The 22,820-nt window shown below is 35.8% G+C and overlaps 2 protein-coding genes across 4 annotated transcripts in view; both read right to left on the bottom strand.

Moving 5' to 3' along the window:
* SNTG1 (syntrophin gamma 1) overlaps positions 1-22,820 on the bottom strand; it is a 906,932-nt gene that overhangs the window by 824,148 nt on the left and 59,964 nt on the right. The gene's annotated exons all lie outside the window — the stretch shown is intronic.
* Positions 13,555-16,152, bottom strand: LOC140712306 (uncharacterized). The gene is given in 2 exon segments (XM_073018646.1): positions 13,555-14,740; positions 14,743-16,152. Coding segments are annotated over 2 exon segments (837 nt in total). The 5' UTR covers positions 15,086-16,152; the 3' UTR covers positions 13,555-14,246.

The raw sequence follows: 22,820 nt of genomic DNA, 5'->3' as shown, positions 1-22,820 counted from the left end.
TCCCAGCTACTGTGGAGGCTGAGGCGGGAGAATCGTTTGAACCCAGGAGGCAGAGGTTGCAGTGAGCTGAGACTAGGTGACAGACTGAGACTCCATCTCAAAAAAAAAAAAAAAAAAAAAAAAAAAAGAATAATGATCTTGACTGTTAAACCCAGTATCATGTGGATAATAGGAAAGAATAATTTATTTTTTCATGTCTCAAGTATACTAAGACAAAGTATATTATACTACAGGAAGTAAGTTTTATAGGTATATCTATATACTTGTATGTACACATATACATCCATCACAATTTAAAAACACTGAAAAGACATGTAGTAAAATTAAATAAACCCTATAGGCTATATAATGGATATCCTGAGGGACTAGAAGGTTAAAGGTAGAGGATAGAAAGGATTTGAGAGGAAGAGAAGTTTCCCCACATATCTACATGCGTAAGAATTCAAAGATACTTTCAACAGGAATATAATGGTCCTAAAGTTTCTTTCATTCAATAATCAACACCACTCTTCAACATAAAGCCCAGATAATACAATAACAAAGACTCGGGACCAACCCAAATGCCCATGAATGATAGACTGCATAAAGAAAATGTGGCACATACACACCATGGAATACTATGTGGCCATAAAAAAAAAAATGAGTTCATGTCTTTTGCAGGTACATGAATGAAGCTGGAAGCCATCATTCTGGCATACTAACACAGGAACAGAAAACCAAACACTATATGTTCTCACTCATAAGTGGGAGTTGAAAAATGAGAACACGTGGACACAGGGAGGGGAATATCACACACACTGGGCCTGTCGGGGTGTGGGAGGGAAGGGGAGGAGAGCATTAGTACAAATACCCAATGCATGTGAGGTTTAAAACCTAGATGATGGGTTGATAGGTGCAGCAAACCACCATGGCACATGTACACCTATGTAACAAACCTGCACATTCTGCACATGTATCCCAGAACTTAAGGTAAAATGAAAATAAAACAACAACAAAAAAAACTCAGAAAAAATTTACAATAGAGGAAGAAAAATTTGTAAATAAAATTTACTATTGATAAAAAGAGAAATACATAGAGTGAGTGTCAAAGAATCATACTTAGAGAAACTTGTAAAGTGCCCCCCTCCCACTTTGGCCTGACCCCACTCTGGGCTTTGCCCATGCCAGTACTTGAGTGCACGTGGAGGGAAAAATAAGCCCAGAGAAAAGTCTTATTCCCACCTTTTGGGTGAAAAATATCCTTATGTATCATCCTCCTTGATCTTCTTAAAGGTATGATAATTTTAAGTTCATACATATATACATATAAGCATGCATGCAATGACTAGTGTTTTCCCTACAAAAAAAGATTTTGAGCCGGGCGCGGTGGCTCAAGCCTGTAATCCTAGCACTTTGGGAGGCCGAGACGGGCGGATCACGAAGTCAGGAGATCGAGACCATCCTGGCTAACATGGTGAAACCCCGTCTCTACTAAAAAATAGAAAAAAATTAGCCGGGCGCAGTGGCGGGCGCCTGTAGTCCCAGCTACTCGGGAGGCTGAGGTAGGAGAATGGCGTGAACCCGGGAGGCGGAGCTTGCAGTGAGCCGAGATTGCGCCACTGCACTCCAGCCTGGGCGACAGAGCAAGACTCCGTCTCAAAAAAAAAAAAAAAAAAAAAAAAAAAAAAAAAAAAAATTTTGAGCATGCAAATGGCATTTATGATTACATATTTCTGCAGAAATAATACTTTGCTTTCAACTTTCCACTATCTGTATGTATTTAATCTCTGGCCAAGAAAGTGAGCAAATGTAAAGTCAAAATATAATTATCACTAGTGTCATTCTAATAAAGGTGATTTTAGTATGTGTGAGCACTTTACTAAGAATAAATTTTCAGCATTATATTTTGAACTATGTCTCTAAATTAATACTTAAAGCAATACATAAAACACAAATGTTCTCAAGAGGTCCATTACTAAATAAAACCCACTTTCATCCATACAGTGATGGCAAAGAGTTTTAATTAGGAAAAGCATACTACTTAGAATTCCCGCTTTCTGCTGATGGTAGGCACTATCATGAAAGGCAATTTAAGTTTCTTCCAACACTACCCATTTGTCAATGCAGATGTGTGGGAGTTCGTTTCCAGGTAACAAGGTTGCTGAGGCTCTCTGTGTGCACTTAAGGATTATACCCACCACGATTTAGTTAATGATGAAGTGTCTCGAATAATAGAAAAGTTAACTTGCTTCAAATCAAGTGTACAAATCTATGTAGAAAATCCTATGCAATAAAACAATAGTTTTCAAATTATATTTCAAATAAAAAATCTTCCCCAAATTTAAGAAATACATCAAATCCTAATATGTAAAATGGACTCTTAATATGCAAAATTGCCAAGTTAGTGAGTGGTGGTGGACCTGCTACAAATGGAGGTATAGTCCCTGTAGACCTTGCTTATTCGCCAATCTCTTACTTTTTTCTCCCACACACCTTGATAACATGGTACCACTTCTGAATATTTTTTATCTTCTTACATTCTTATCCTGAAAACTCTTACAATACAATAATGTAATTTGGAAAGTCTTTTTCTATTTACAAATCTACATTACATAGCTTCAAGAATGTAGGTCAGATATGTATAAGTTTCCGGTGTGTTCCAGTTCTGTTCCCGCAAAGGAAGACATGTTGTAAGGGAGGTGTGGAAACAGTACAGAATAATGAGAGCTCAAGAGGAGAAATCATTAAGAATTCTCCTTTAAGACATTATTTTTTAACAGCTTCAATGGGATAGAATTTATATACCATAATATTCACCAATTTAAATGCCACAATTCATTGGTTTGTAGTATTTATACAGTTGTGCAAACATCACAACTATCTAATTTTAGAACATGCCATCATACCAAAGAGAAGTACCCACAAGCATCCATACCCCATTCTTCTCTACCCCATATGCTGGCAACCATGAACCTATTTTCTGTCTCTATGGGTTTGCCTATTCTGGACATTGTATATAAATGGAATCACAACATATGTGCTCTTTTGTAACTGGATTATTTCACTTAACATAATGTTTTCAAGGCTCATCCCAGTTACACAGCATGTATCATTACTTTCTTCTTTCTTATTCTTATTTTTTATTCTTATACACAAATATTCTTCCATTATAGAGATGTACCTTATTTTGTTTATCCCTTTATCAGTTGATGGCTATTTAGGTTATTTTCACCCTTTGGCTATTATGAATAATACTGTACACATTTTTGTGTGGATATATGTTGTTATTTCTCTTAGGTATCACCCTAGGAGTAGAATTCCTAGGTTGTGTGATAACAGTTTAACACTTTAATGAATGGCCAGAGTGTTTTCACAGATGGCTGCACCTTTTTACAATCCTACCAGTCTTGCATCGGGGCTCCAATTTTTTCACATCCCCATCAACACTTTCTACTACCTTTCTTCTTGATCACAGGCATCCTAGTGTATATGAAATGGCATTTAACTGTGTGGTTTTGATTTGCAATTGACAGGTAGAAAAATATGTTGATCATCTTTTTATTGTGTTTATTGTCAGTTTGCATACCTCCTATGGAGGGGAGCCTGTTCAGACTCTGTCCATTTTTAGTTGAATTATTGTCGTTTTGAGCTGTGAAAGTTCTTCATGTATTCTGTATGCAAGTCCATCATCAGATATATAATTCGTCAATACTTTCTCCAGTTTTCTCGGTTGCCCTTTGATTCTCTTAATGGTGTCTTTTGAAGAACACAAGATTTTTATTTTGATAAGTTCAATTGTCTATTTTTTCTATTGTTACTCAACCTTATTCGCCATATCTAAGAAGTCTTCCTATAACACACCATCATGAAGACTTCCTTCTATGTTTTTCTTCTGAGAATAATACTTGCAGTTTTAGGTCTTATATTTATGCTTATGATCCATTTTGAGTTATGTTTGTGTGTTATGTGGGGAAGGAGTCAAACTTAATCATTTCACATGTGTCCTAGCACTGTTCGTTTACAAGATACATCTTTCTCCATTAAAATGACTGTGCACAAATTGAAAATAGATTTACCATAAATATAGATGCTTATTTATGAAATCTCAAGTCTATTCCATTAACCTCTGTGTCTATCATTATGCCAATATTACACCATTTTGATTTTTGTAGTTTTGTAATATATTATGTATTTTATGTAGTTTTGTAATACATTTATATATGAAGTAAGAAATTGTGAGGCCTCTAACATTGTTCTTTTAGGGGATTTTTTTGGTTATTCTGGGTCCGTTGCATTTCATACGAATGTTCAAATTACACTGTCAATTTCAGCAAAATTGTATAAGTAACCAAGCTGGAATCCAATAAAGATTGTATAAAATCTTTTGATCAATATGGGACATATTGCCATCCAATTCTTTACAGTTTCAGTCTTACATTCCTTTTGTTGGTATTGTAATTGTTTATTTTAGTTTCATTTTCAGATTGTTCATTATAGTATATAGAAATATGCTTTTCTGAATTCATTTACCAAAGTTTTAATAAATTTTGGTGAATTTATGATTTTCTATGTACAAGATCATATGATTTCTAAATAGAGACAGTTGTATTACTTTCTTTCGTTTCTTTTTTCTTCCCCTTAGTTACCCTTGCTAGAACTTCTAACAATGTTGCATAGAAGTGGCAAGAGCACAGATCCTTGTTTTGTTATTGATTTTATGGAAAAGATACTCTGTTTTACACAATAAGTTATGTTAGCTATAGGTTTTTCATGTATACCTTTTATCAAATTGAGAAAGTTACTTTTATTTTTAATTTATTTAGTGTTTTTACCACGAAAGGATGTTGACTTTTGTGATATGCTTTTCTTTTATGTTATTATAATTACACAAATTTTCTTTCTCACTCTATCAATATGATATATTACATTGTTTGTTTTTCAGATGTTAAAACTACCTTGTGTTCATGAGATAAATCATACATGTTCATGATGCATACTCCTTTTAATAGGTGGCTGATTTAGATTTATTAGTATTTAACCAAGGATTGTTGTGTCTTTATTTCTAGAGATGGGGTATGTAGTTTTCTTTTAATGTTTTTGCCTGTTTTTTGGCATCAGGGTAACACTGGCCTAATAATATAAGTTGGGAAGTGTTTCATCTTACTATATTTTTAGAAAGATTTTGCTAAAATTATATTAACTATTTATTGCATGTTTGGTAAAATTCACCAGAAAAAAAAAGGTATAGTAAAACTTGGACTTTAACTTGTTGTAAGGTTTCAAAATAATAATTCAATCTGTTAAATGATTATATATCTATTCAGATTTTCTAATTTTTTGAGTCAATTTCTATAGTTTATATCATTTTTAAGAGTTAATTCATTGCATTTAAGTTATTTAATTTATTTGTATACAGTTTTTGAGGGTACTAATTTATTATTCTCTTTGATTTTGTAAGGTCATTATTAAGGTCTTTCTTTCATTCTTGATTTTAGTAATTTGAATCTTAACTCTTTTAAATGGTCATTCCAGTAAAAAGTTTGTCAATTTTAGAAAATGATTTCAGAGAACGAACTTTTGGTTTCCTCAGTTTTCTATATCTTCTACTTCAAGTTTTTTAAGATTTATTTTTAGTGATCATGGATATATAATAGTTATATATATTTATGGGGTACATGTGATGTTTTCATATAGGCACACTTTCTATGATGGTCAAATTAGGGTAATTGTATCCATCACCTCAAGAATTTATTACTTTTTTGTGTGAGAAACATTCTAATAACTCTTTTATTTTTAAATATACAGTAAATTATTGTTATTATATATTTTCTCTCTTTTTTATTCCTTTCTGCTGTTTATTTTGCTGTTTTTTCATATTTTAATGAAAAAGACTAGGTTACTCATTTGAAGTCTTTATTAAATATAGGCATATAATCTATAAAATTATCTCTATGTATTGCTTAAGTTCTATGCATTAATAAGCTTTTGTGTGTTGTGACTTCATTTTCATTTATATCAAAGTATTTTGTGCAAAGCGTTCTCATTATTCATACATTGGTTATTCTCTAAAGTTCCATTAAATTTTCTTTGTTTCTTTTTCTCTGTTCTTCAGGTTGCATAATCTCTAGCAACGTACATTCAAATTTTCTGATTATTTATTCTGCCAGCTCAAATCTACTGATGAATTCATGCAGTATATTTTTCATTTCAATTATTGATTGTACTTCTTAACTCCAAAATTTTCATTTGATTCTTTTCAAAATAATTTTATCAATTTATTTATATTGCCCACCTGAAGAGACATTGTCATCCTACACTTCTTTATTCTATGTATCATTTGCATGAATTCTTCTAACATATTGATAATAGCTGCTTTGAAGTCTTCTGCTAAATCTGGCATCTGGAAGTTACTGTAACTTGGTTTATTTCATATGTATGGGACACAGTTTCTGTTTCTGTTTTTGTGTCCTGATTTTTTGTTGAAAACTGAACATTTTGGATAATATATTGTAACAAATCTGTATGCCACTTTTTATCCCCACTATCTTAAGTCATTTTGTTGTTTTATGTCTGTTTCTCTAGCTACTTGGCTAGATTATTTCACTGGAGTCTTTTTTCCTGCCATGTACAGTCTCCGTTGTCACTCCTCACAAGTCACAGCCTTGAGTCTGTGTACAGTCACCCTGGGATACCAGTGGTTTTAATAGAGCTCTTTTGACTCTTTCTCTCCTTCATTGCTAATATTAGGTTGGTACAAAGGTAATTGCAGTTTTTGCCATTAAAGGTAGTGGCATAATCTTTAATACAAGGTTAATTTAATTAAAGGCAAAAACTGCGATTACTTTTGCACCAACCTAATATTATAACTGGCTGTTAGCACCCACTTATTTCAGGATAAGTTCATCACTATATTCAAAAATGCTCTGGGCATAAATTGTTTTACCTTCTGATCCAATTAAATTTGGGCCCAGTTTCAAGAATAGATTTTGGGAACAGATTTTGAGGTTGTTGTGACCCCAAGAAGACTGTTTTTAGGTGTATCTTATGCCTAATATGCCTTTGAGATAATTTCCAGAGACTTTAAATAATTGTTTATTTACTTTTGATTTATATTGTGAACTTTTATGGTTGTTTCACATTATCATTCTGGAAATTATTCTTCTAACTCATTCTTATTCTTGTATGTTTTATTTATACTCTTAATTCTTCAGGCATCCTATGATTTTATATTTGACACATATATTGTTTTCACTATATATTCACCATCTGCTTAGATACGACTCCCCCTCCTGGGGTCCAATATGGCACTTCAACTTAATTGGAAGTATCTCCTCATGGAAAACAACATGCTATCCAAACTCAAAATTTCCAAAATGTAATTTGTCATACTTTTCCAACATAACCTACTTTTCAATTCCCGACATAAGCTAAGGGCAAATAGAATTGCTCATTCTAGTTAGAAATTTTGGAATACTCTTGCAATCTAATCTCAATATCTATTACAGAATACTTTTCTTCTCCATACCCAGATATTTATTTATATTTTTGTATTTATTTATTTGTTTATCTATTCTGAGATAGGGGCTCACTCTGACGCCCAGGTGGAATGTAGTGGGCATGATCACAGCTCACTGCAGCCTTGACTTCCTAGGTTCATGTGACCCTCCCACCTCTGCCTCCTGAGTAGCTGGGAATACAAGCATGCACTGCAACTCCTGGCTATTGTTTTTGGATTTTTTTGTTTGTTTGTTTGTTTGTTTGTTTTGTACTCTTTGTAGAGATGAAGTCTTATGTTGTTGCCCAGGCTGGTCTCCCACTCATGGGCTCAAGCAATCTGCCCACCTTGGCCTCCAAAAGTGCCGGGATTGTAGGTATAAACCACTGCACTGCACATGGTCACTCAGATGTTTATTATTTAATCTGGGCTATACTGAGTATTATGTACAAATATTCTGATAAAAGTGGCTACACAGGAAATTGTAAAAGTCATTAATATTGCACAACCCCAATGACTTGCTTTATGTGATACCTCCAACTTAACAACAATTGACTTAATCAATAATTAGAATCTTACTCCAGTTCAGATCAGTTATATGAGAGGGGATCATAATGAGTGTTCTACCTACACTGTAAAACACTCTTCATTATCTGAAGAACAGTGACCCAACTAGATCCTTTATCAGGAAAATGGAAGTGAAATATATACAGTTCTGCTTGGTACAAGAAATTCAGATTATTACAGTTTTTCTGTTGATCTGAACATTTTTTCCCCTTTTTTATTTTATGCATTACACTAATGCCAGAAATTTACCTTGATAGATGTGATCAGCACAACTTTTGCTTTGAAACTTCTTGGGATGTTTTATAATAGAACTAATACTAAAATATTGTTCACTTCAGTAAATTCAAATGAACCTAATTCACTTATTTGTAAAAATCTAACACTTTTCTATAAAGCGTATCTCACATAGGTCTTTGTTATAAAAAGAAATTATTTGGATTTTTAATAAGTAGACTTCTATGAAACCTTTGATACATGAAAAATATGTACTTATAAAATATAAAGGTCATATCAGATTTACTAATTCAAATATAGATCATTATCATTATCATCATGGAATAGATGCGAAACAGGTGTCTATAAATAAAATCGAAGTTTAAAAAACAATCACATGAAGTTGGGATTACCTATTATGAGAGAATATGCCACCAAATAACTGAAGAAAAGCATCCCTTCTGCTGAATTATTTTCAGTAGTGAATTTGATTATCAAAACTTACATTGCCATTGTCTATGAGCCTTATTTAACTATATTTATTATATGTTATATGATTTATATCAACTACTTTTAGTCATTAACCCCTCACATTATAATGATTTAAAAAACTTTCTATTGTCATTATAACTAAAAGCTTAATCTACATTAACAAAATGGTATCACAACTTAATATTATTAATATCCTCTACAGGAAACAATAAGAATTGTGATTTCAATATTGATTTTAATAGATTTAAAACATTGTAGGCCGGGTGTGGTGGCTCATGCCTATAATCCCAGCACTGGGGAGGCCGAGATGGGCAGATCATTTGAGGTCAGGAGTTTGGCAACAGCTTGGCCAACATGGTGAAACCCCAGCTCTATTTAAAATAGCCAGATGTGGTGGTGAGCACCTGCAGTCCCAGCTACTCAGGAGGCAGAGTTTGCAGTGAGTGGAGATCGTGCCACTACACTCCAGCCTGAGCAACAGAGTGAGGCCCTGTCGCAAAACAAACAAACAAACAAACAACAACGACAAAACTTGTGGTTGCTTCCCCTTTTATAACATGTTCAGTGTATTTCAGCCATCACTTTATGCCTCTGAAACTTTCATTCTCAATTCATTATTATGACATGTTAGTACCTTAGGAATTTAATCCCGGCCACCAAAAGGAAAGCTAATTAATTAGAATTCAACCAAAAACTCCTTTCAGACAGTTTTCCTTCTGGAAATTGGTATGGCAAAGGTAAGAAAACATACTCCAACAGAAGAACAGATTGCTTTATGATAGAGATGCTTACAATTTTAAGATTATAGAAGCAACTTACTTTCCGTGACACACCTCCAGCCAAACATTTTTAATGCTATTGTTGGGGAATGTGCCATCTCATTCTCAGCCATGTAACAATTCTTTAAAGCTGTGCTACACTTAGCATGCTGATTCTCTTCCTACTATAAAGTATCGATTCTTCAATTTACTTTTCATGAAATGTAGTGATCTTATTTTTAAATAAAATTTAAAAACAACATTTATTTTTTAAATAAAATTTTATAGCAAACATTACAAGTAATTGAACCATAAGTTACAAGTAATTAAACCATAACATAGGTGTATAACCATACACCTATATTTAGGTGTAAAACATTAAGGATAATTTTATATCTCAAGTCATTCATTTGATATTGGAAATAATTTATATTTGACCTTATCTAATCCCAGATAAATATATTGTTTAGAAATAATAAAAACAAGAAATGCTCACAGCATGAGCTATATTGCCAAATGTTTGAACTTCATTCCAAATAGGATTTTTAATCTAATATTTGAAAGATAAAATGTCACAAAAGAAAACTAGTATGATGGATAGTAAGAAATATGGTGGTTATAGAAGAGAACAAGGCAGAATTCTGCCTCAGAGTAATAAACTGATTTGGCACATGCATGAAAATTAAATGCTTCCAAGGCCACAGGATAACAGTACCCCCCCCCCCATTCATCTCACTGGGAATGAATTTTCTCATGAATAAAATGAAACATAGTTTCAAATTTTCAGTAGAGCAACATTATTTTCTTACTTTAAAAGGGAGCAAAAAAAGAATTCAAAAACTATGATTATTGTATACCACTCTACTGCAAACCTTTTAGAAGCATCAGGGCAGTGAAGTAGTCAGCAACATCCCAGCCTTCTATAGGGGCCTCTGCCAGCTGCTGTGATTGACAAGGGCCCATGTTGGCCCTCAGCTAGTAAGTCAGGTCTATCCAGGGCAAAAGCAGTGAATAACTGGGAGTTTAGGCACCACACTGAGTGCTCTTATACATGTTATCTCATTTGGTTACTTAAGCTATGATCTCATACAATTCTCAATAATAAAAAGCAAATGAGATTATTTATAAAGTATATAGAAATCCAATAAACAAAACAAAAGGGTTCTTTAAATATATAAAATTCACATTATTTATGTTTAAAGACTGAATTTGATATGTTTATTGAATGCAGTATAAATGATACATACATAAAGCACATTAAATGCACAATTTTATAAAGTTGATACTTGAATTTTGAAAAATGTACAAACTTTTTTTGTCTCAAATTGTCTGAACTTTTACTTGATGAATAGACAACTCGCTCTTTACAATGATTAATCAGAAAGTTCCTATGTTAATGTTTTTCCTTTTTCAGTTATAGCTGAGTTTCAAATAATATAATTATGTATCAAAGATAAGCTGTTAAGCATCAAAATGATTGTATAACTACGGCGTAACACTTGAGGTTTTATAGTCTATGAAATTACTGTGGTATAAATCCCCTTCTTTCTTCCTGAAGCATCCTTTGGGTAGGGATGAGAGGAAACTGCATTTATAAAGGTTCATTGGTATAACTTTAGACAAGCACTGTAATCTTCGCAAAACTGTATTAAAAGTACACACATGCATAATGTTTAATGCTTTTTAAAAATCAGTAACTTTGCAACTCAATTGAGTTGGATTACATCAATTTTACTGTAGTTCCCATCTCTTGGATTTAATACTAATTCTGAAGTATTCTGACATCTTCTGAGAGTAATTGTAGGAAACATGGACATAAGCATTAATAGACAAATATCCACTCTATTAGTTTTCTAAAAATAAAGCTAGGAATGATCTAAACTCAACTAGGTTAAGCCATCTGTTTTTTGTAAAGGTAAATGCAAGTTAAGGTAACATCCTTGGCTGTTGGTCAAGTGAATATAATCACACACACACACACACACACACACACATTGTTTGTTTTGTTTGTTTGAGATAGTGTCTCACTATGCAGCTCAGGCAGATCTTGAACTCCTGGACTCAAATAATTTTTTTTTTTTTTTTTTTTTTTTGCTTCAGCCTCCTGAGTAGCTGGGATTACAAACATGAGCCACAGCACCTGATTAATTTCATATTTATAAACCCACACACATTATGTATGTATACATGTATACATATATATATTTTGCATTATATATAATGAATATATATAGTTATAGATTCAAAATTAGAAAATATTCAAAATTAGCTATCAGAATTTCTTTTGTATTTCCAGAGTTTAGAATTGTGTCTAACAAAGAGCAGATGGGCCCAAAATGCCAAAAACATTTGCTGAAGAAATCAGTCATCTGAACTCACAAGATATTTTCAGCTTTCAAAACGAAGAATTCAGATGCCAACTACTTGAGCAGTTGCATACCACTGAGACTTATAAATTTTCATGTGCCCATACATATTATAACTGAAGGATATGACATACTCATTGAGTAATTCTCCAGGGTATAGATGTACTTTTTCTTTTTATAAATGATTTCACATGGAACTAGAAGGAGAGCATCTTTAACTTAAAGGAGACATAAGAGTTTGATTGGATCAAGTCAATTTGAAAAACATGCTCATTTTTTTCAGAGACTTTTGTTTTTAAAGCTATTATTTTCTCCATAGATTTTATTGTCTATCAGTTATTTTTTTAACAAGAATCTGTGGCAAACAACTAATGATATTCATATCCACAACCACAACAGCAACAAAAATTAAGGTAAAGATATTCTAAAGCTATCATTTAACTTTTAAAGTGCTTTTTATTTCACTACAAAGACTGTTTAGAAAGTCTACATACTCTGAAAGCACAAAGAAGGCAAGGATTTTTTATTTGTAATATATTTAATTTTTTAATTGAAAGCAAAATATTTTATATACCTTTAAGGAACAGGAAAATATTTCATAACAAGTAAAAAATGGATAAAAGATTAATTATATTATTTCAAATATTATTGATCACCTGAAAATGATAAAATGATTCACTTTTATTCATTTACTATAACAAAATGTAATGGTAGCCGTATTTGCTTTCCTAAAGTCACATTTCATAGTTGGTGGCAGACAAACAAGTAACCATAATACAGGATAGACTAAAACAAATTATGTTGGCCCATCTTTTTGCCCTACTCTAATCAATAATGCCCTTACAAACAATAGTGCACTAGTGTAAATCTAAATGTCAGAGTCCAGATTCTTTATCATTTCTGTCTAGCCTGCCTCCAGGATAAAGGAAACAGTAACTTCCATGGTCTAGCAGCCATGAGCAAAGTTTCTGAGCCTGAGGCTTTAGGAGACTGAGGCTCTGTATTTACATTTGCCTTTTTTGGCACCTCTAATTATGAGTCTTTCCCAGGAGTCTCTGATGCCAGTTTATTTATTCCCCATCTCTCCTTTTCTTCATTTCTTATTAGGCTATTATTGCTAAGGTTACTTCAGGTACCACTGTTTGTTTCTGTTCTGTGATACTTCCCCTTTTAACTCACATGGCTTTCCTTCTCCCCAGATTAATACCCTGGCCTGCCAGGAGATTTAATTCAATGTTTATCAGGAACCTAGTCTGCATAGATGTTAGACACTCATCTGCATCTATTATTTAGCTCTCTAAAGAGCTTCACTTGTCTTCACTGTCTTCTGTGTACATGGGGTTCAGAAGGGCACTTATAGAGAAGAGACTGATGTATGGGAATTCATTCTATTTTTATTGAAAAAACAGTTCTTCTCTAAGAAAATATATTTTTAAGCAAGAGTGAGAAAATATGAATAGAAATCATAAGAGTGTACAGTTTGTGAATGAACGCTTACCAAAAGTTAGCTTTAAGTGTCTAAAAGGCTTAAAAACACACCTCCCTAAAGAATACTTTTTATTGAATTTTTACTTTTTCAGTAGAAACCCCAGAGCCACATTACCAGAAGCACCTGAAATTAAATTTTATTTCTACCACACTCAATTATAATGTATAATATGAAAGTACAATTTATTTTATTTTATTAAAAAAAATTCAAGAACACACTGTTCTTGCGAGTGGAGTCGGCTGGGCAACTGCGAGGCAGCAAAGCTGTGCCCCGGGAGCTCACGAGGCAAACATATTTTTTTTTCTTTTTTTTTCAAACGAGTCTACAGGAAGGGATGTGAAGAGAAAGTAAAGCAGGAAGCCCTGGGGCAGGGATATGGAGGAATTCTTGCAGGCAGAAACTAGGAAGCAGGGCATTTTGTGTACATACAAGCGCATGTGCAAGTCAGGAGCGCTCAGGGCTCCCTCTTCTAGAACTGAAGCTACCAGTTGAATTTCAGTTGATGGAGCAAGCAGAGAGGAGGATGGCTACTGGGCCAAACATTTGATTTCTTTACAACGTCAAGTAGGCCTATAATAAAAACCGGAAGAGGTATCCAGAGTAATGCAATTCATAGAGAAAGAAAGTAGAATGGTGGCTGTCAGGCGCTGGGGGAGACCTGGGAATGGGGAGTTGCTGTGTAATAGTTAGGCTGTCTCAGTTTCGTAAGATCAAAGAGTTCTGAAAATTGGTTGCACAACAATGTGGACATACCTGCTGTGTGTTTTTTCCTCGTCACTTGCTCTGTCCCTGCATTTCAAAGAGGCTACTGCCTCCTTTTACCCTGACAATATGAGTGTGCCTGTCAAATACATTGAGTGAATACGGTGGCGTCTACATGGGTACAGTTACTGTTTCTCAACAGCAAGCTCTTTCACCAGGATAGAATTTTCCTCACAGAAATAATCTGAAGATATAAATAACCATGTGCATCTGCCTGGCTGTTTCCCTGCACACACACGCATGCACAGTGTAAACAGCGGACACACAAGCGACTCAGCACTCCTGGGCTGCCGGTCTCTGAGAACATTCCAGCCAATATACCTTGAGCAGACTCCAAGGGCGGTCAGGGAGACACCGAACAGGCGTGATCCTGACCGCAGAAAACCTTCAGTCTGCAGAGACAGGCCTTTTAACCAAGATGCAATAGCCCTGGAGCGCCACGACAAGCCAGGTGTGAGAAGTCCCCAGTCACACCAAGCCAAGAACCCCGGAGAATGAGGGAGCCCGAGGACCGAGGACGTCGGTGTGCAGACAGGCACAGGAAGGGACGGGGTGAGAAGGACCAGGGGGAAGAGCAAAGGTTGGACAGAAGGGGCAACAGATCAAAATGATCCCGACCCAAAAAAGGATTGTCATCAAAAGCACAGAACCTGCCTATGAGCCACACACTTTGGAGAAAGGACATACAAAAGCTGTTTAGGAGCTGCTGGAGAGACCTGCGCCTGCTGAAACCGTGGTAGGACAGTCTGGGCCCAGCCGTGCTCTGGGTTCTCCTGGCGCAGGGCAGGCGGCGGTGCGGGGCACATGCAGTCCCAGGGGCACACAGTCCCAGGCGCACTCCGCTATGGCTGCACCGCCCCAAAGGCGTCTGCGTCTCTCCATTGTGAACTGCCCTCCTGCTCATTGCCAAGCCATAAGGGACAGTACTCCCCCGCCTCTTAGTTACACTACCAAATTCGCTCATTCTTCTCCAAAATCTTAACAGAGTGAAGCCTTTTAATGTACTGAAATAGAATTATTTTCAACTTGTCCAGGGAAGAATTCCTACATTATGGTGTCAGTTCTCCCAAGCTTGTGATTTTACCCATCTGTGGAGGAAGATTACATTTATTCATCTCTATCTCCTATATTTTCTTCCTAACATAGTGGTTAGGGACACTGAAGTCTGGGGTCAGGAAGACCCAGGACTGAGTCCCGAAGTCAGCCAGTAACTGGGGGATATTTCGGATGTTACTCAACTTCTTAAACATCCATTTCCTCATTTCTAAAGTGAACATAAATATAAAACCTGCTGCCTGGAGTTCAACATTAGATAATGGAGGGAAAGAAGTCAGTGCCCCACTCAGCTAAACTCTCAATAAAATGGCTATTTTTATTTTTATTTTTATTACTATTTCATTCTAATTTAAGTGTTTTTACATGATGTCCTCATACTTCTGGTAGACTATTAAATGAAACATGGACCTTTACAATAAAGACAACAATTTTAACTGTATGTTCAAAAAATCAAAACAAGCCCATTTTTACAGGTACAAAGCCACTTCGGAGCCGCTTCAGTGATCGTGGCCATGAATGAAGGCCACTCATCTCATGCTGTTTTAGATTGAGGCATCCTGCACAGCAGCAAGACACTTCTCTGTTAAGCATCTTCCTATCCAGTGTGTTTCTGCCTTGGCTGCATTTTCATTTGTTTGCATTGCTTTCTTTTCTTCCTCTTTGGCCATTAATTAGCTCCTGACTAGCTCATTCCATTCTAGCCCTGTTCTCTTCTTCCCTCTCCTCTCCTCTTCCCCCTTTCTTCTCTCTCCTCCTGTTTCTCTCTCTCTCTCTCTCTCTCTCTCTCTCTCTCTCTCTCTCTCTCTCTCTCTCTCTCTCAATCTCTCTCTCTTTCCCTCCCTCTCTTTCCCCTCTCTATTTCAGTTCATTCTAGTCTAACTTGGGGAACTAGTTATTTCAAATCTCTTTCATATCCCAGCATCTCTTTACCGTATAAAAGAGCAAAAGGGCTTTGAAGAAAAGAGTGATCTACATTTCAACATGCCAACGTCCATTACATTGAGTGGACAATTGTGAACTGGGTTGGCCACAGGCCCCGTGGGAAGCATTTTACAGGTATTCACAAATGATCCTCCAGGCATCTTTATTATTATTATTTCCCCTTACGAAGATATGAAAACTGAGGCTCCAGGGATTTCCCCCTGGTCCTGGTCACAAATCTAATAAGCAGCTTTCTTGGGAAGCTGCTGAAGACCGTCTAACGCCCAAGCAGTGTTCGTGATTCCACAGCCCCACTACAGAGGCTGCATGCATTGCCTTGTCTTCTGACCTTCTAACTTTATCTTTGATCAGTCCTTGCAATGAAGCCTTCCCCTTTCCATCTTCTGCCTATGACAGGATCGACAACGGGAAAGAGGAATGAATGTAAAATAGGATGAAAAGGGCATCTGGTGTTTATTTTTTGTTCTCCTTTGAGGAAAGATAAGTGAACACTAATAGGATCTTCGTCGGCATCTTCCCCCTCAGGGATCCTTGCCCAGGCCACATGCCTATCCTCTTACCCTCAGATGTTTCTGTTGTTCTGCTCTGTTTTCCTACTTAACTTTTCTTTTTAAAATGTTCTGATTTTGAAAGATAAAAATAATGAATTCAGTATATAAAGATGAAATCTAACTAGTAAGCACTCTGGGCTAGGTCTCAGAGATGGAGATGATCTTGCACAGGCCTTTGAGTGGGAGCACTCTCAAAACAACGTTTCATATCCTTCCTAGTTTCAAACATAGCACTGCGTTCAAAGTGGAAATGAATGAAAGCACAGTCCCTACATTTTCTTAATTGCTTTGACTGATCTTTTTTAATTTCTGAAAAAAAAATCTGTCTAAATCATTTATGGGTCTAGCACAAGAAGTTAAACATGCTTTGCAGTCGTATGCCCATTTTTATCTATTGAATCTGCTTCAGCTTGCTGAGAAGACTTGTCATTCATCCTTACTTCATCTTGCAGATACTTCTCTAAGCTCTCCACTTCCCACCCACTTTCCCTCTCAGACTGGTCGCTCTTCTCTTTGAATTGAGTGAGTTGCAATGATTTTGCCTTCCCACGCCTCATTATTAAAACATGGAATCAAAGCCTAAAATACATCAATTTTTTCTCACCAGCACTTCCTGCTGCAAATTGTCAGCCTCTGGCCATGGTCAATGAGACAAGCCCACCTCCAGTCTCTGAGCTGCTTTCCTCTGTTTATGGTTCCTTTCTGCACATAGTAGCCAGAATATCTCTTCAAAACCAAAGAAAGTATGCCATTTAATCTTGCTTAAAATACGCTGGTGGCTTTCCATTGTAACCTGAATTTAAGTAAAATTTATCTCTTTGGCTTTACAATATCCTGCATGATCAGGACTCAGGGCTCCCTTCTCTCCATTCCCCTAACCTGTGGGCTCACTACTACCTGGGTACCTCTGCTCTGCTGTTAACTCTTCTCCTAATCCTGGTATGGTTGGTTTTGCTCTGTCAATTACATCTCAGTATAAAATTCACTCCTCAGAGTAGGCTTCCCTGGACAAATTTAAGTCACTTTTCTTTTTGCATGACATTTAAATATTCTCCGCCAAACACTCAGGAACACGCCACAGGCTATTTCTGCTTCTTATTTCCTGCTCCTCCTATCCTCCCAAACACAAACACTCCATTGAAAGTTTCATGAAACTGGGGAACTATCTGCCTTATTCAGCCTCACAACCTAGGAGAAATCAGGCAATAGGTACATTTTTAGAAGAAATATAAAAATGCAAAAACACAGAGAATAAGTGGATGACTTGCCATCCAATCCTTTCTGTTTGTGATTAAGGCATTTAACTAATATAATTTCATATAAACATCACTTTACGAAAGCAAAGAAAATTTCTTTTCCTATTTCTTTCCATTTTCCACAAAAATATACACACACAGCCTTCATATCAGGCCTTGCTTTTCTCAAAAAGATATAGGGTCTAATTAAATATATCACTGATTGCAAGGTACCTCTGGATGAACCATTGCTTCTGGAGTAAATTGAGATGTACATCTCGAAATTAGTAATAGTTCTCAAGAATGGTAGTAGGTTTTCTTTCCAATTCTTTCTCCACTCCAGTTTTTGAAATAAAAATAGGAATAACTAACTCAGGGAGCAAATGTAGTTTGTAAAACTAGCTGTTTACTGAAAAAATAAATGGAAGTCAATTTCATGTAATTCACCACCAACGTGAAAATAAACAAACGAATAAGACAAAGTTGTTAAAATTATATATCAAGAATGGAGCCTTTGCACATGTATATATGTTTTGTAAGTCTTGCAGGCACATAGTCATACTGTTTTAAAACAGGAGAAATCTTTCCTCAAACTGAAAGTAACAGTCCCCTTCTTGTGGACTACCTATGATTTATGTGTATAGAGAACCTGTCTGTTATGGTTATTGTAGAGCTATCTTGCAAGGCCTATGGATGTCAAAAGCATTCAGATCAGCTTCATATTCTCATCCTGAAAACAGTAATAAGAAAAAAATTATCAGATTGTAGACACTGCGTGCCAATATGACAACCCTGCACACCCCCAATGATCTTGAAGGCAAGTGCTGCTGTACATGTTGTGGCGATTAATCGAAACATGAATCTTGGGAACCTCCCTCGAATAGCTTTGTATCATATCATCAACATCAACAAGCATACTAAGGGAAAGATACTCGGGTATTCTTAATATGAAATTCTAAGAAATTCCAGAAATCCTCTTATCCAGCACTGCTATAGGTAAAGAAGAATGAAACGATCTCTTCAATATTGCTAAATAATCTTGGCAGTTGAGGTGATTATGAATTAAGGCAGTCTAAAAGTTTAGTTTGCAATTATATTTTTTAAGAAACTTCTTTAAATTTTATTCCACCAGATATGTCTTTAAATACACAGCCCGTAGCCACCTCAAGGTCCATTTGGTAGAGAGGAGATATCAGGAGATGCCATGATTTGCCCATTGAGAACCATCGCTGACAGTCTGGACATGAGGCTTTTCTCAGAGACACTTTCCTGGACCATTATTGCCATGATCATGTCCATGGACCCTGCCTGGACCTGTGCACTCTCCATGCTCTTTCTCTAGTTTCACTCTGCAGTTGGAAAGTTGAAGTCACAGAGAAGTCCTGCCATAAAGAAATTATGCCTAATTTTGTTTTACTCTGCATTTCGCAAAACCAATTACCCACAGATTCTTTTATGCCATAATATATATTAACACATGTGGCACTGTAGTTTGCAGGATACATTCTGGGAAACTTTCAGCAATAAAATTTATTATAGATGCAATTTTTCTGAAGCTTCCTACATTAGTTTAAATAGAGTCATTGGATTTTACAGCTGTAAGTACTTAAAATGATCTAGTTCAGAGCCTTCATTTTACAGTTGATGTAGGGAAACACAAGGTCACACAACCTATACAAATCACTGATCTGGCACATGAGGACGATGTTCTCCCAATTCCTAGGCCAGGCCAGGGCTCTCTTATGACACCAAAAGAAAAATAATCTCTTTTGCATTTATCTTGAGAAATAGTTGAAAGAGCAAGGAATTTGAAATGAAAGACCTGAGGATGATTTTGCCACATGTTAACTATGTGTCCTTGGGCATATAGATTCCTCTTCTGGAAAACAGATGTTTTAATCATGCTTTATCTCCTTATCTCAAGGAATGTTTGAGAAGTCCAAAGAAGCTAATAAAATATATGAAGGCACCCTCTACAACATGGAGAGCTAGGAAAGTATTGGCGCTCATCAATTGAATATTATTGTGACTGTTGTATTTTGTTGACCTCCATTTGGAAAAGATTAAAACTCTAAGGTAATTTTTGGGAATTAATTTTATCAGGCTATAGTTACTATGTCTTGCTAATGGAGTTGTGGCCTGTGCTTCCAGATAGGAAAATAAGGCAGCTGGATGATTTGAAATTTTGTAACTTACATTCATTCTCTTTGGAAAACAGCAGACTTCCTAGTATAGAAAAGCAAAAACTTGACATGATGAATAATCTTAATGAAGTCAAGGAGGAAACAGCCTAATATTCTAATGACATAAACAATTGGGACTTATGGTAAAATATTGATATGATTTACTCTAAGAAGATAGCATTCATAGCATCAAGAATCTTCTCTTACTTCATTTGAATGAAAACACATAATTTAATGCCGTTACTGTAGCATTGTAGAAGTATGTTTTGTTGAAATGAAATGATATATGTTATCAAATGGTATCAGAATTTATCATTGTTGCTTTCATTTTTATTTTCTCCAAATATTCCTTTCTTGACATCTGTATCTGTAATTTTATTCTATAGTTCTGAGTTCAACTGATTTGATCTATGCCAAATGAACAGGAATACGCTTTTCTTCAGTATACACTGTTTTTTCATTTTTATTCCTTGCTTCAAATATTTTTAATTCTATAAGATATACCGATGCATATTAATGAAAGCCGAGACTCCCCAAAATGAAGTAGTAAATTTCATCTCATCTGGATCTCAGCCAGACTCTTTTAATCTGAACCCAGCTGGGAGTTGAGTCCTGTGTGCATTCATAGCACCACTAGTCTCCCAGATTACCTGTACTTTAAGTCAACTTTGCTTAGATCTGGCATCATTCCCTAACCAGAGCTGCCAACTCTTCAAGCTGGGAGAAAGGAGTCTCTAGCATTAAAAATAAGTGATTTGCCAGTCTCACTAGCTGCAGAATTTAGGATGGCAGAATGTTCTTCTCTGGAGACATGGGAGTTAGAGCTACATAAGTTATAACCTTCTCTGACCATCTATTTGGTCAGGGATCTTATGGAATACAGCAAAAATAAAAACATCTAAATATAATTTGGATTCCAAGGGAGCAAATATCTGTTTCCTAAATGAAATGGGTAATTTGTTATTGATTATTTTGGAAGCTACAGGGAAGAAACAATAATCTAAAACAATTGTATTAGTCCCTGGAAGAGAAGCATTGTTCAGATCAGATGGGGTCACTAAATGCTAGATGTTGAATGAATTAAAAAGAGTGCAGCTAGACATACATGCATTACTGAAACAATTAAAAACTACAGCAGGAAGTACCTGTGTTTCTAAAACAAAGCAACGCATTTCAGTGTATGTGTCTGTTTGCAGCACTACCCAGTGGTCATAAACAATTGTTGAAACTGTTTGTTGGTGCTGAAATTTCCTCGTAATGATCTTGTAGCACCTCTTACTCATCAAACAGGCACTGTGAAATGCTGCCAGATGGTGAGATACAGAGATATTACTGGAGTTGTCAAATCACTGAAACCCTTTAGTAGTAAGAGGCCAACCAGAGTAAAAGTTACATTCTTTACGCCAATCCTGTTCTCTAATCACCCCAGGATTGGTCTAAATGTTTCCTTAATAAGTACCTGTAATGACAATTTGAGTAAAATAAGTAATAAAAACATGAGACAGTCTTGTTTTGTAAGGATTCAATAGCACACCAGCCTGAAAACACACACACACACACACACACACACACACAGGCTTTTGATTCCACCATCAAAAAGCAGCATGAATTTATGACAGCATTTTGAGTGTAGCTGAGGAGGAGTGAAGAAGAAATAACAACTTTTCAAATTCTGTAACTTGGAACATACACCACGATGTCATTGTTGTTTTGATAGTGAGGCTATCTCTCTTCTTTAACCTGATCCCACCTTACGTGACCTTATGTAATGGATGTAACTTGAAAAACTAAGTGAATCGCTGGGTGTGGTGACTCACACCTGTAAGCTGAGCACTTTGGGAAAATGAGAAGAGTGGATCACCTGAGTCAGGAGTTTGAGACCAGCCTGACCAACATGGTGAAACCCTGTCTCTACTAAAAATACAAAAATTAGCTGGGTGTGGTGGTGAGCACCTGTAATCCCAGCTACTTGGGAGGCTGAGGCAGGAGAATCACTTGAACTCGGGAGGCAAAGGTTGCAGTGAGCCAAGATCACACCATTGCACTCCAGTCTGGGTGACAGAGTGAGACTCCATTTCAAAAGAAAGAGAGAGAGAGAGAGAGAGAGAGAGAGAGAGAGAGAGAGGAAAAGAAAGAAAAAGGAAGGAAGGAAGGAAGGAAGGAAGGAAGGAAGGAAGGAAGGAAGGAAAAGAAAGAAAGAAAGAAAGAAAGAAAGAAAGAAAGAAAGAAAGAAGAGAAAGAAAGAAAGAAAGAAAGAAAGAAAGAAGGAAGGAAGGAAGGAAGGAAGGAAGGAAGGAAGGAAGGAAGGAAGGAAGGAAGGAAGGAAGGAAGGAAGGAAAGAAAGAAAGAAAGAAAAAGAAAGAAAGAAAGAAAGAAAGAAAGAAAGAAAGAAAGAAAGAAAGAAAGAAAGAAAGAAAGAAAGGCTAAATGAATTAAAATGAATTTGCTTTTGAGAATTTTTGAAAATTCTACAACTTCCCATAAAGTAGTGTATGGCAACCTGTGGTGAAGCAAATCCAAGCTTTCCTTGCATTAATGCCTCTCTCTGAATTATTACAGACTTATAAATAAAAGAAAAAAGTTTAAAAAGTAAACCAAGCCTTTTGGAAAATTATTCATCACCTTATTAAAAAGAAAAATAATCAATGCAGAAGACTTTGAGTTAAGCAGCACACATACAAGCCACCAATCCATTGGTTACCTTGCTGTCACCTAATTTGTCTATCATTCTG

This window comes from Chlorocebus sabaeus, chromosome 8, assembly GCF_047675955.1.
Source record: "Chlorocebus sabaeus isolate Y175 chromosome 8, mChlSab1.0.hap1, whole genome shotgun sequence".
NCBI lineage: Eukaryota > Metazoa > Chordata > Mammalia > Primates > Cercopithecidae > Chlorocebus > Chlorocebus sabaeus.
Note: the sequence above shows the minus strand (reverse complement) of the source record. Positions and strands in the feature narration are given on the sequence as shown.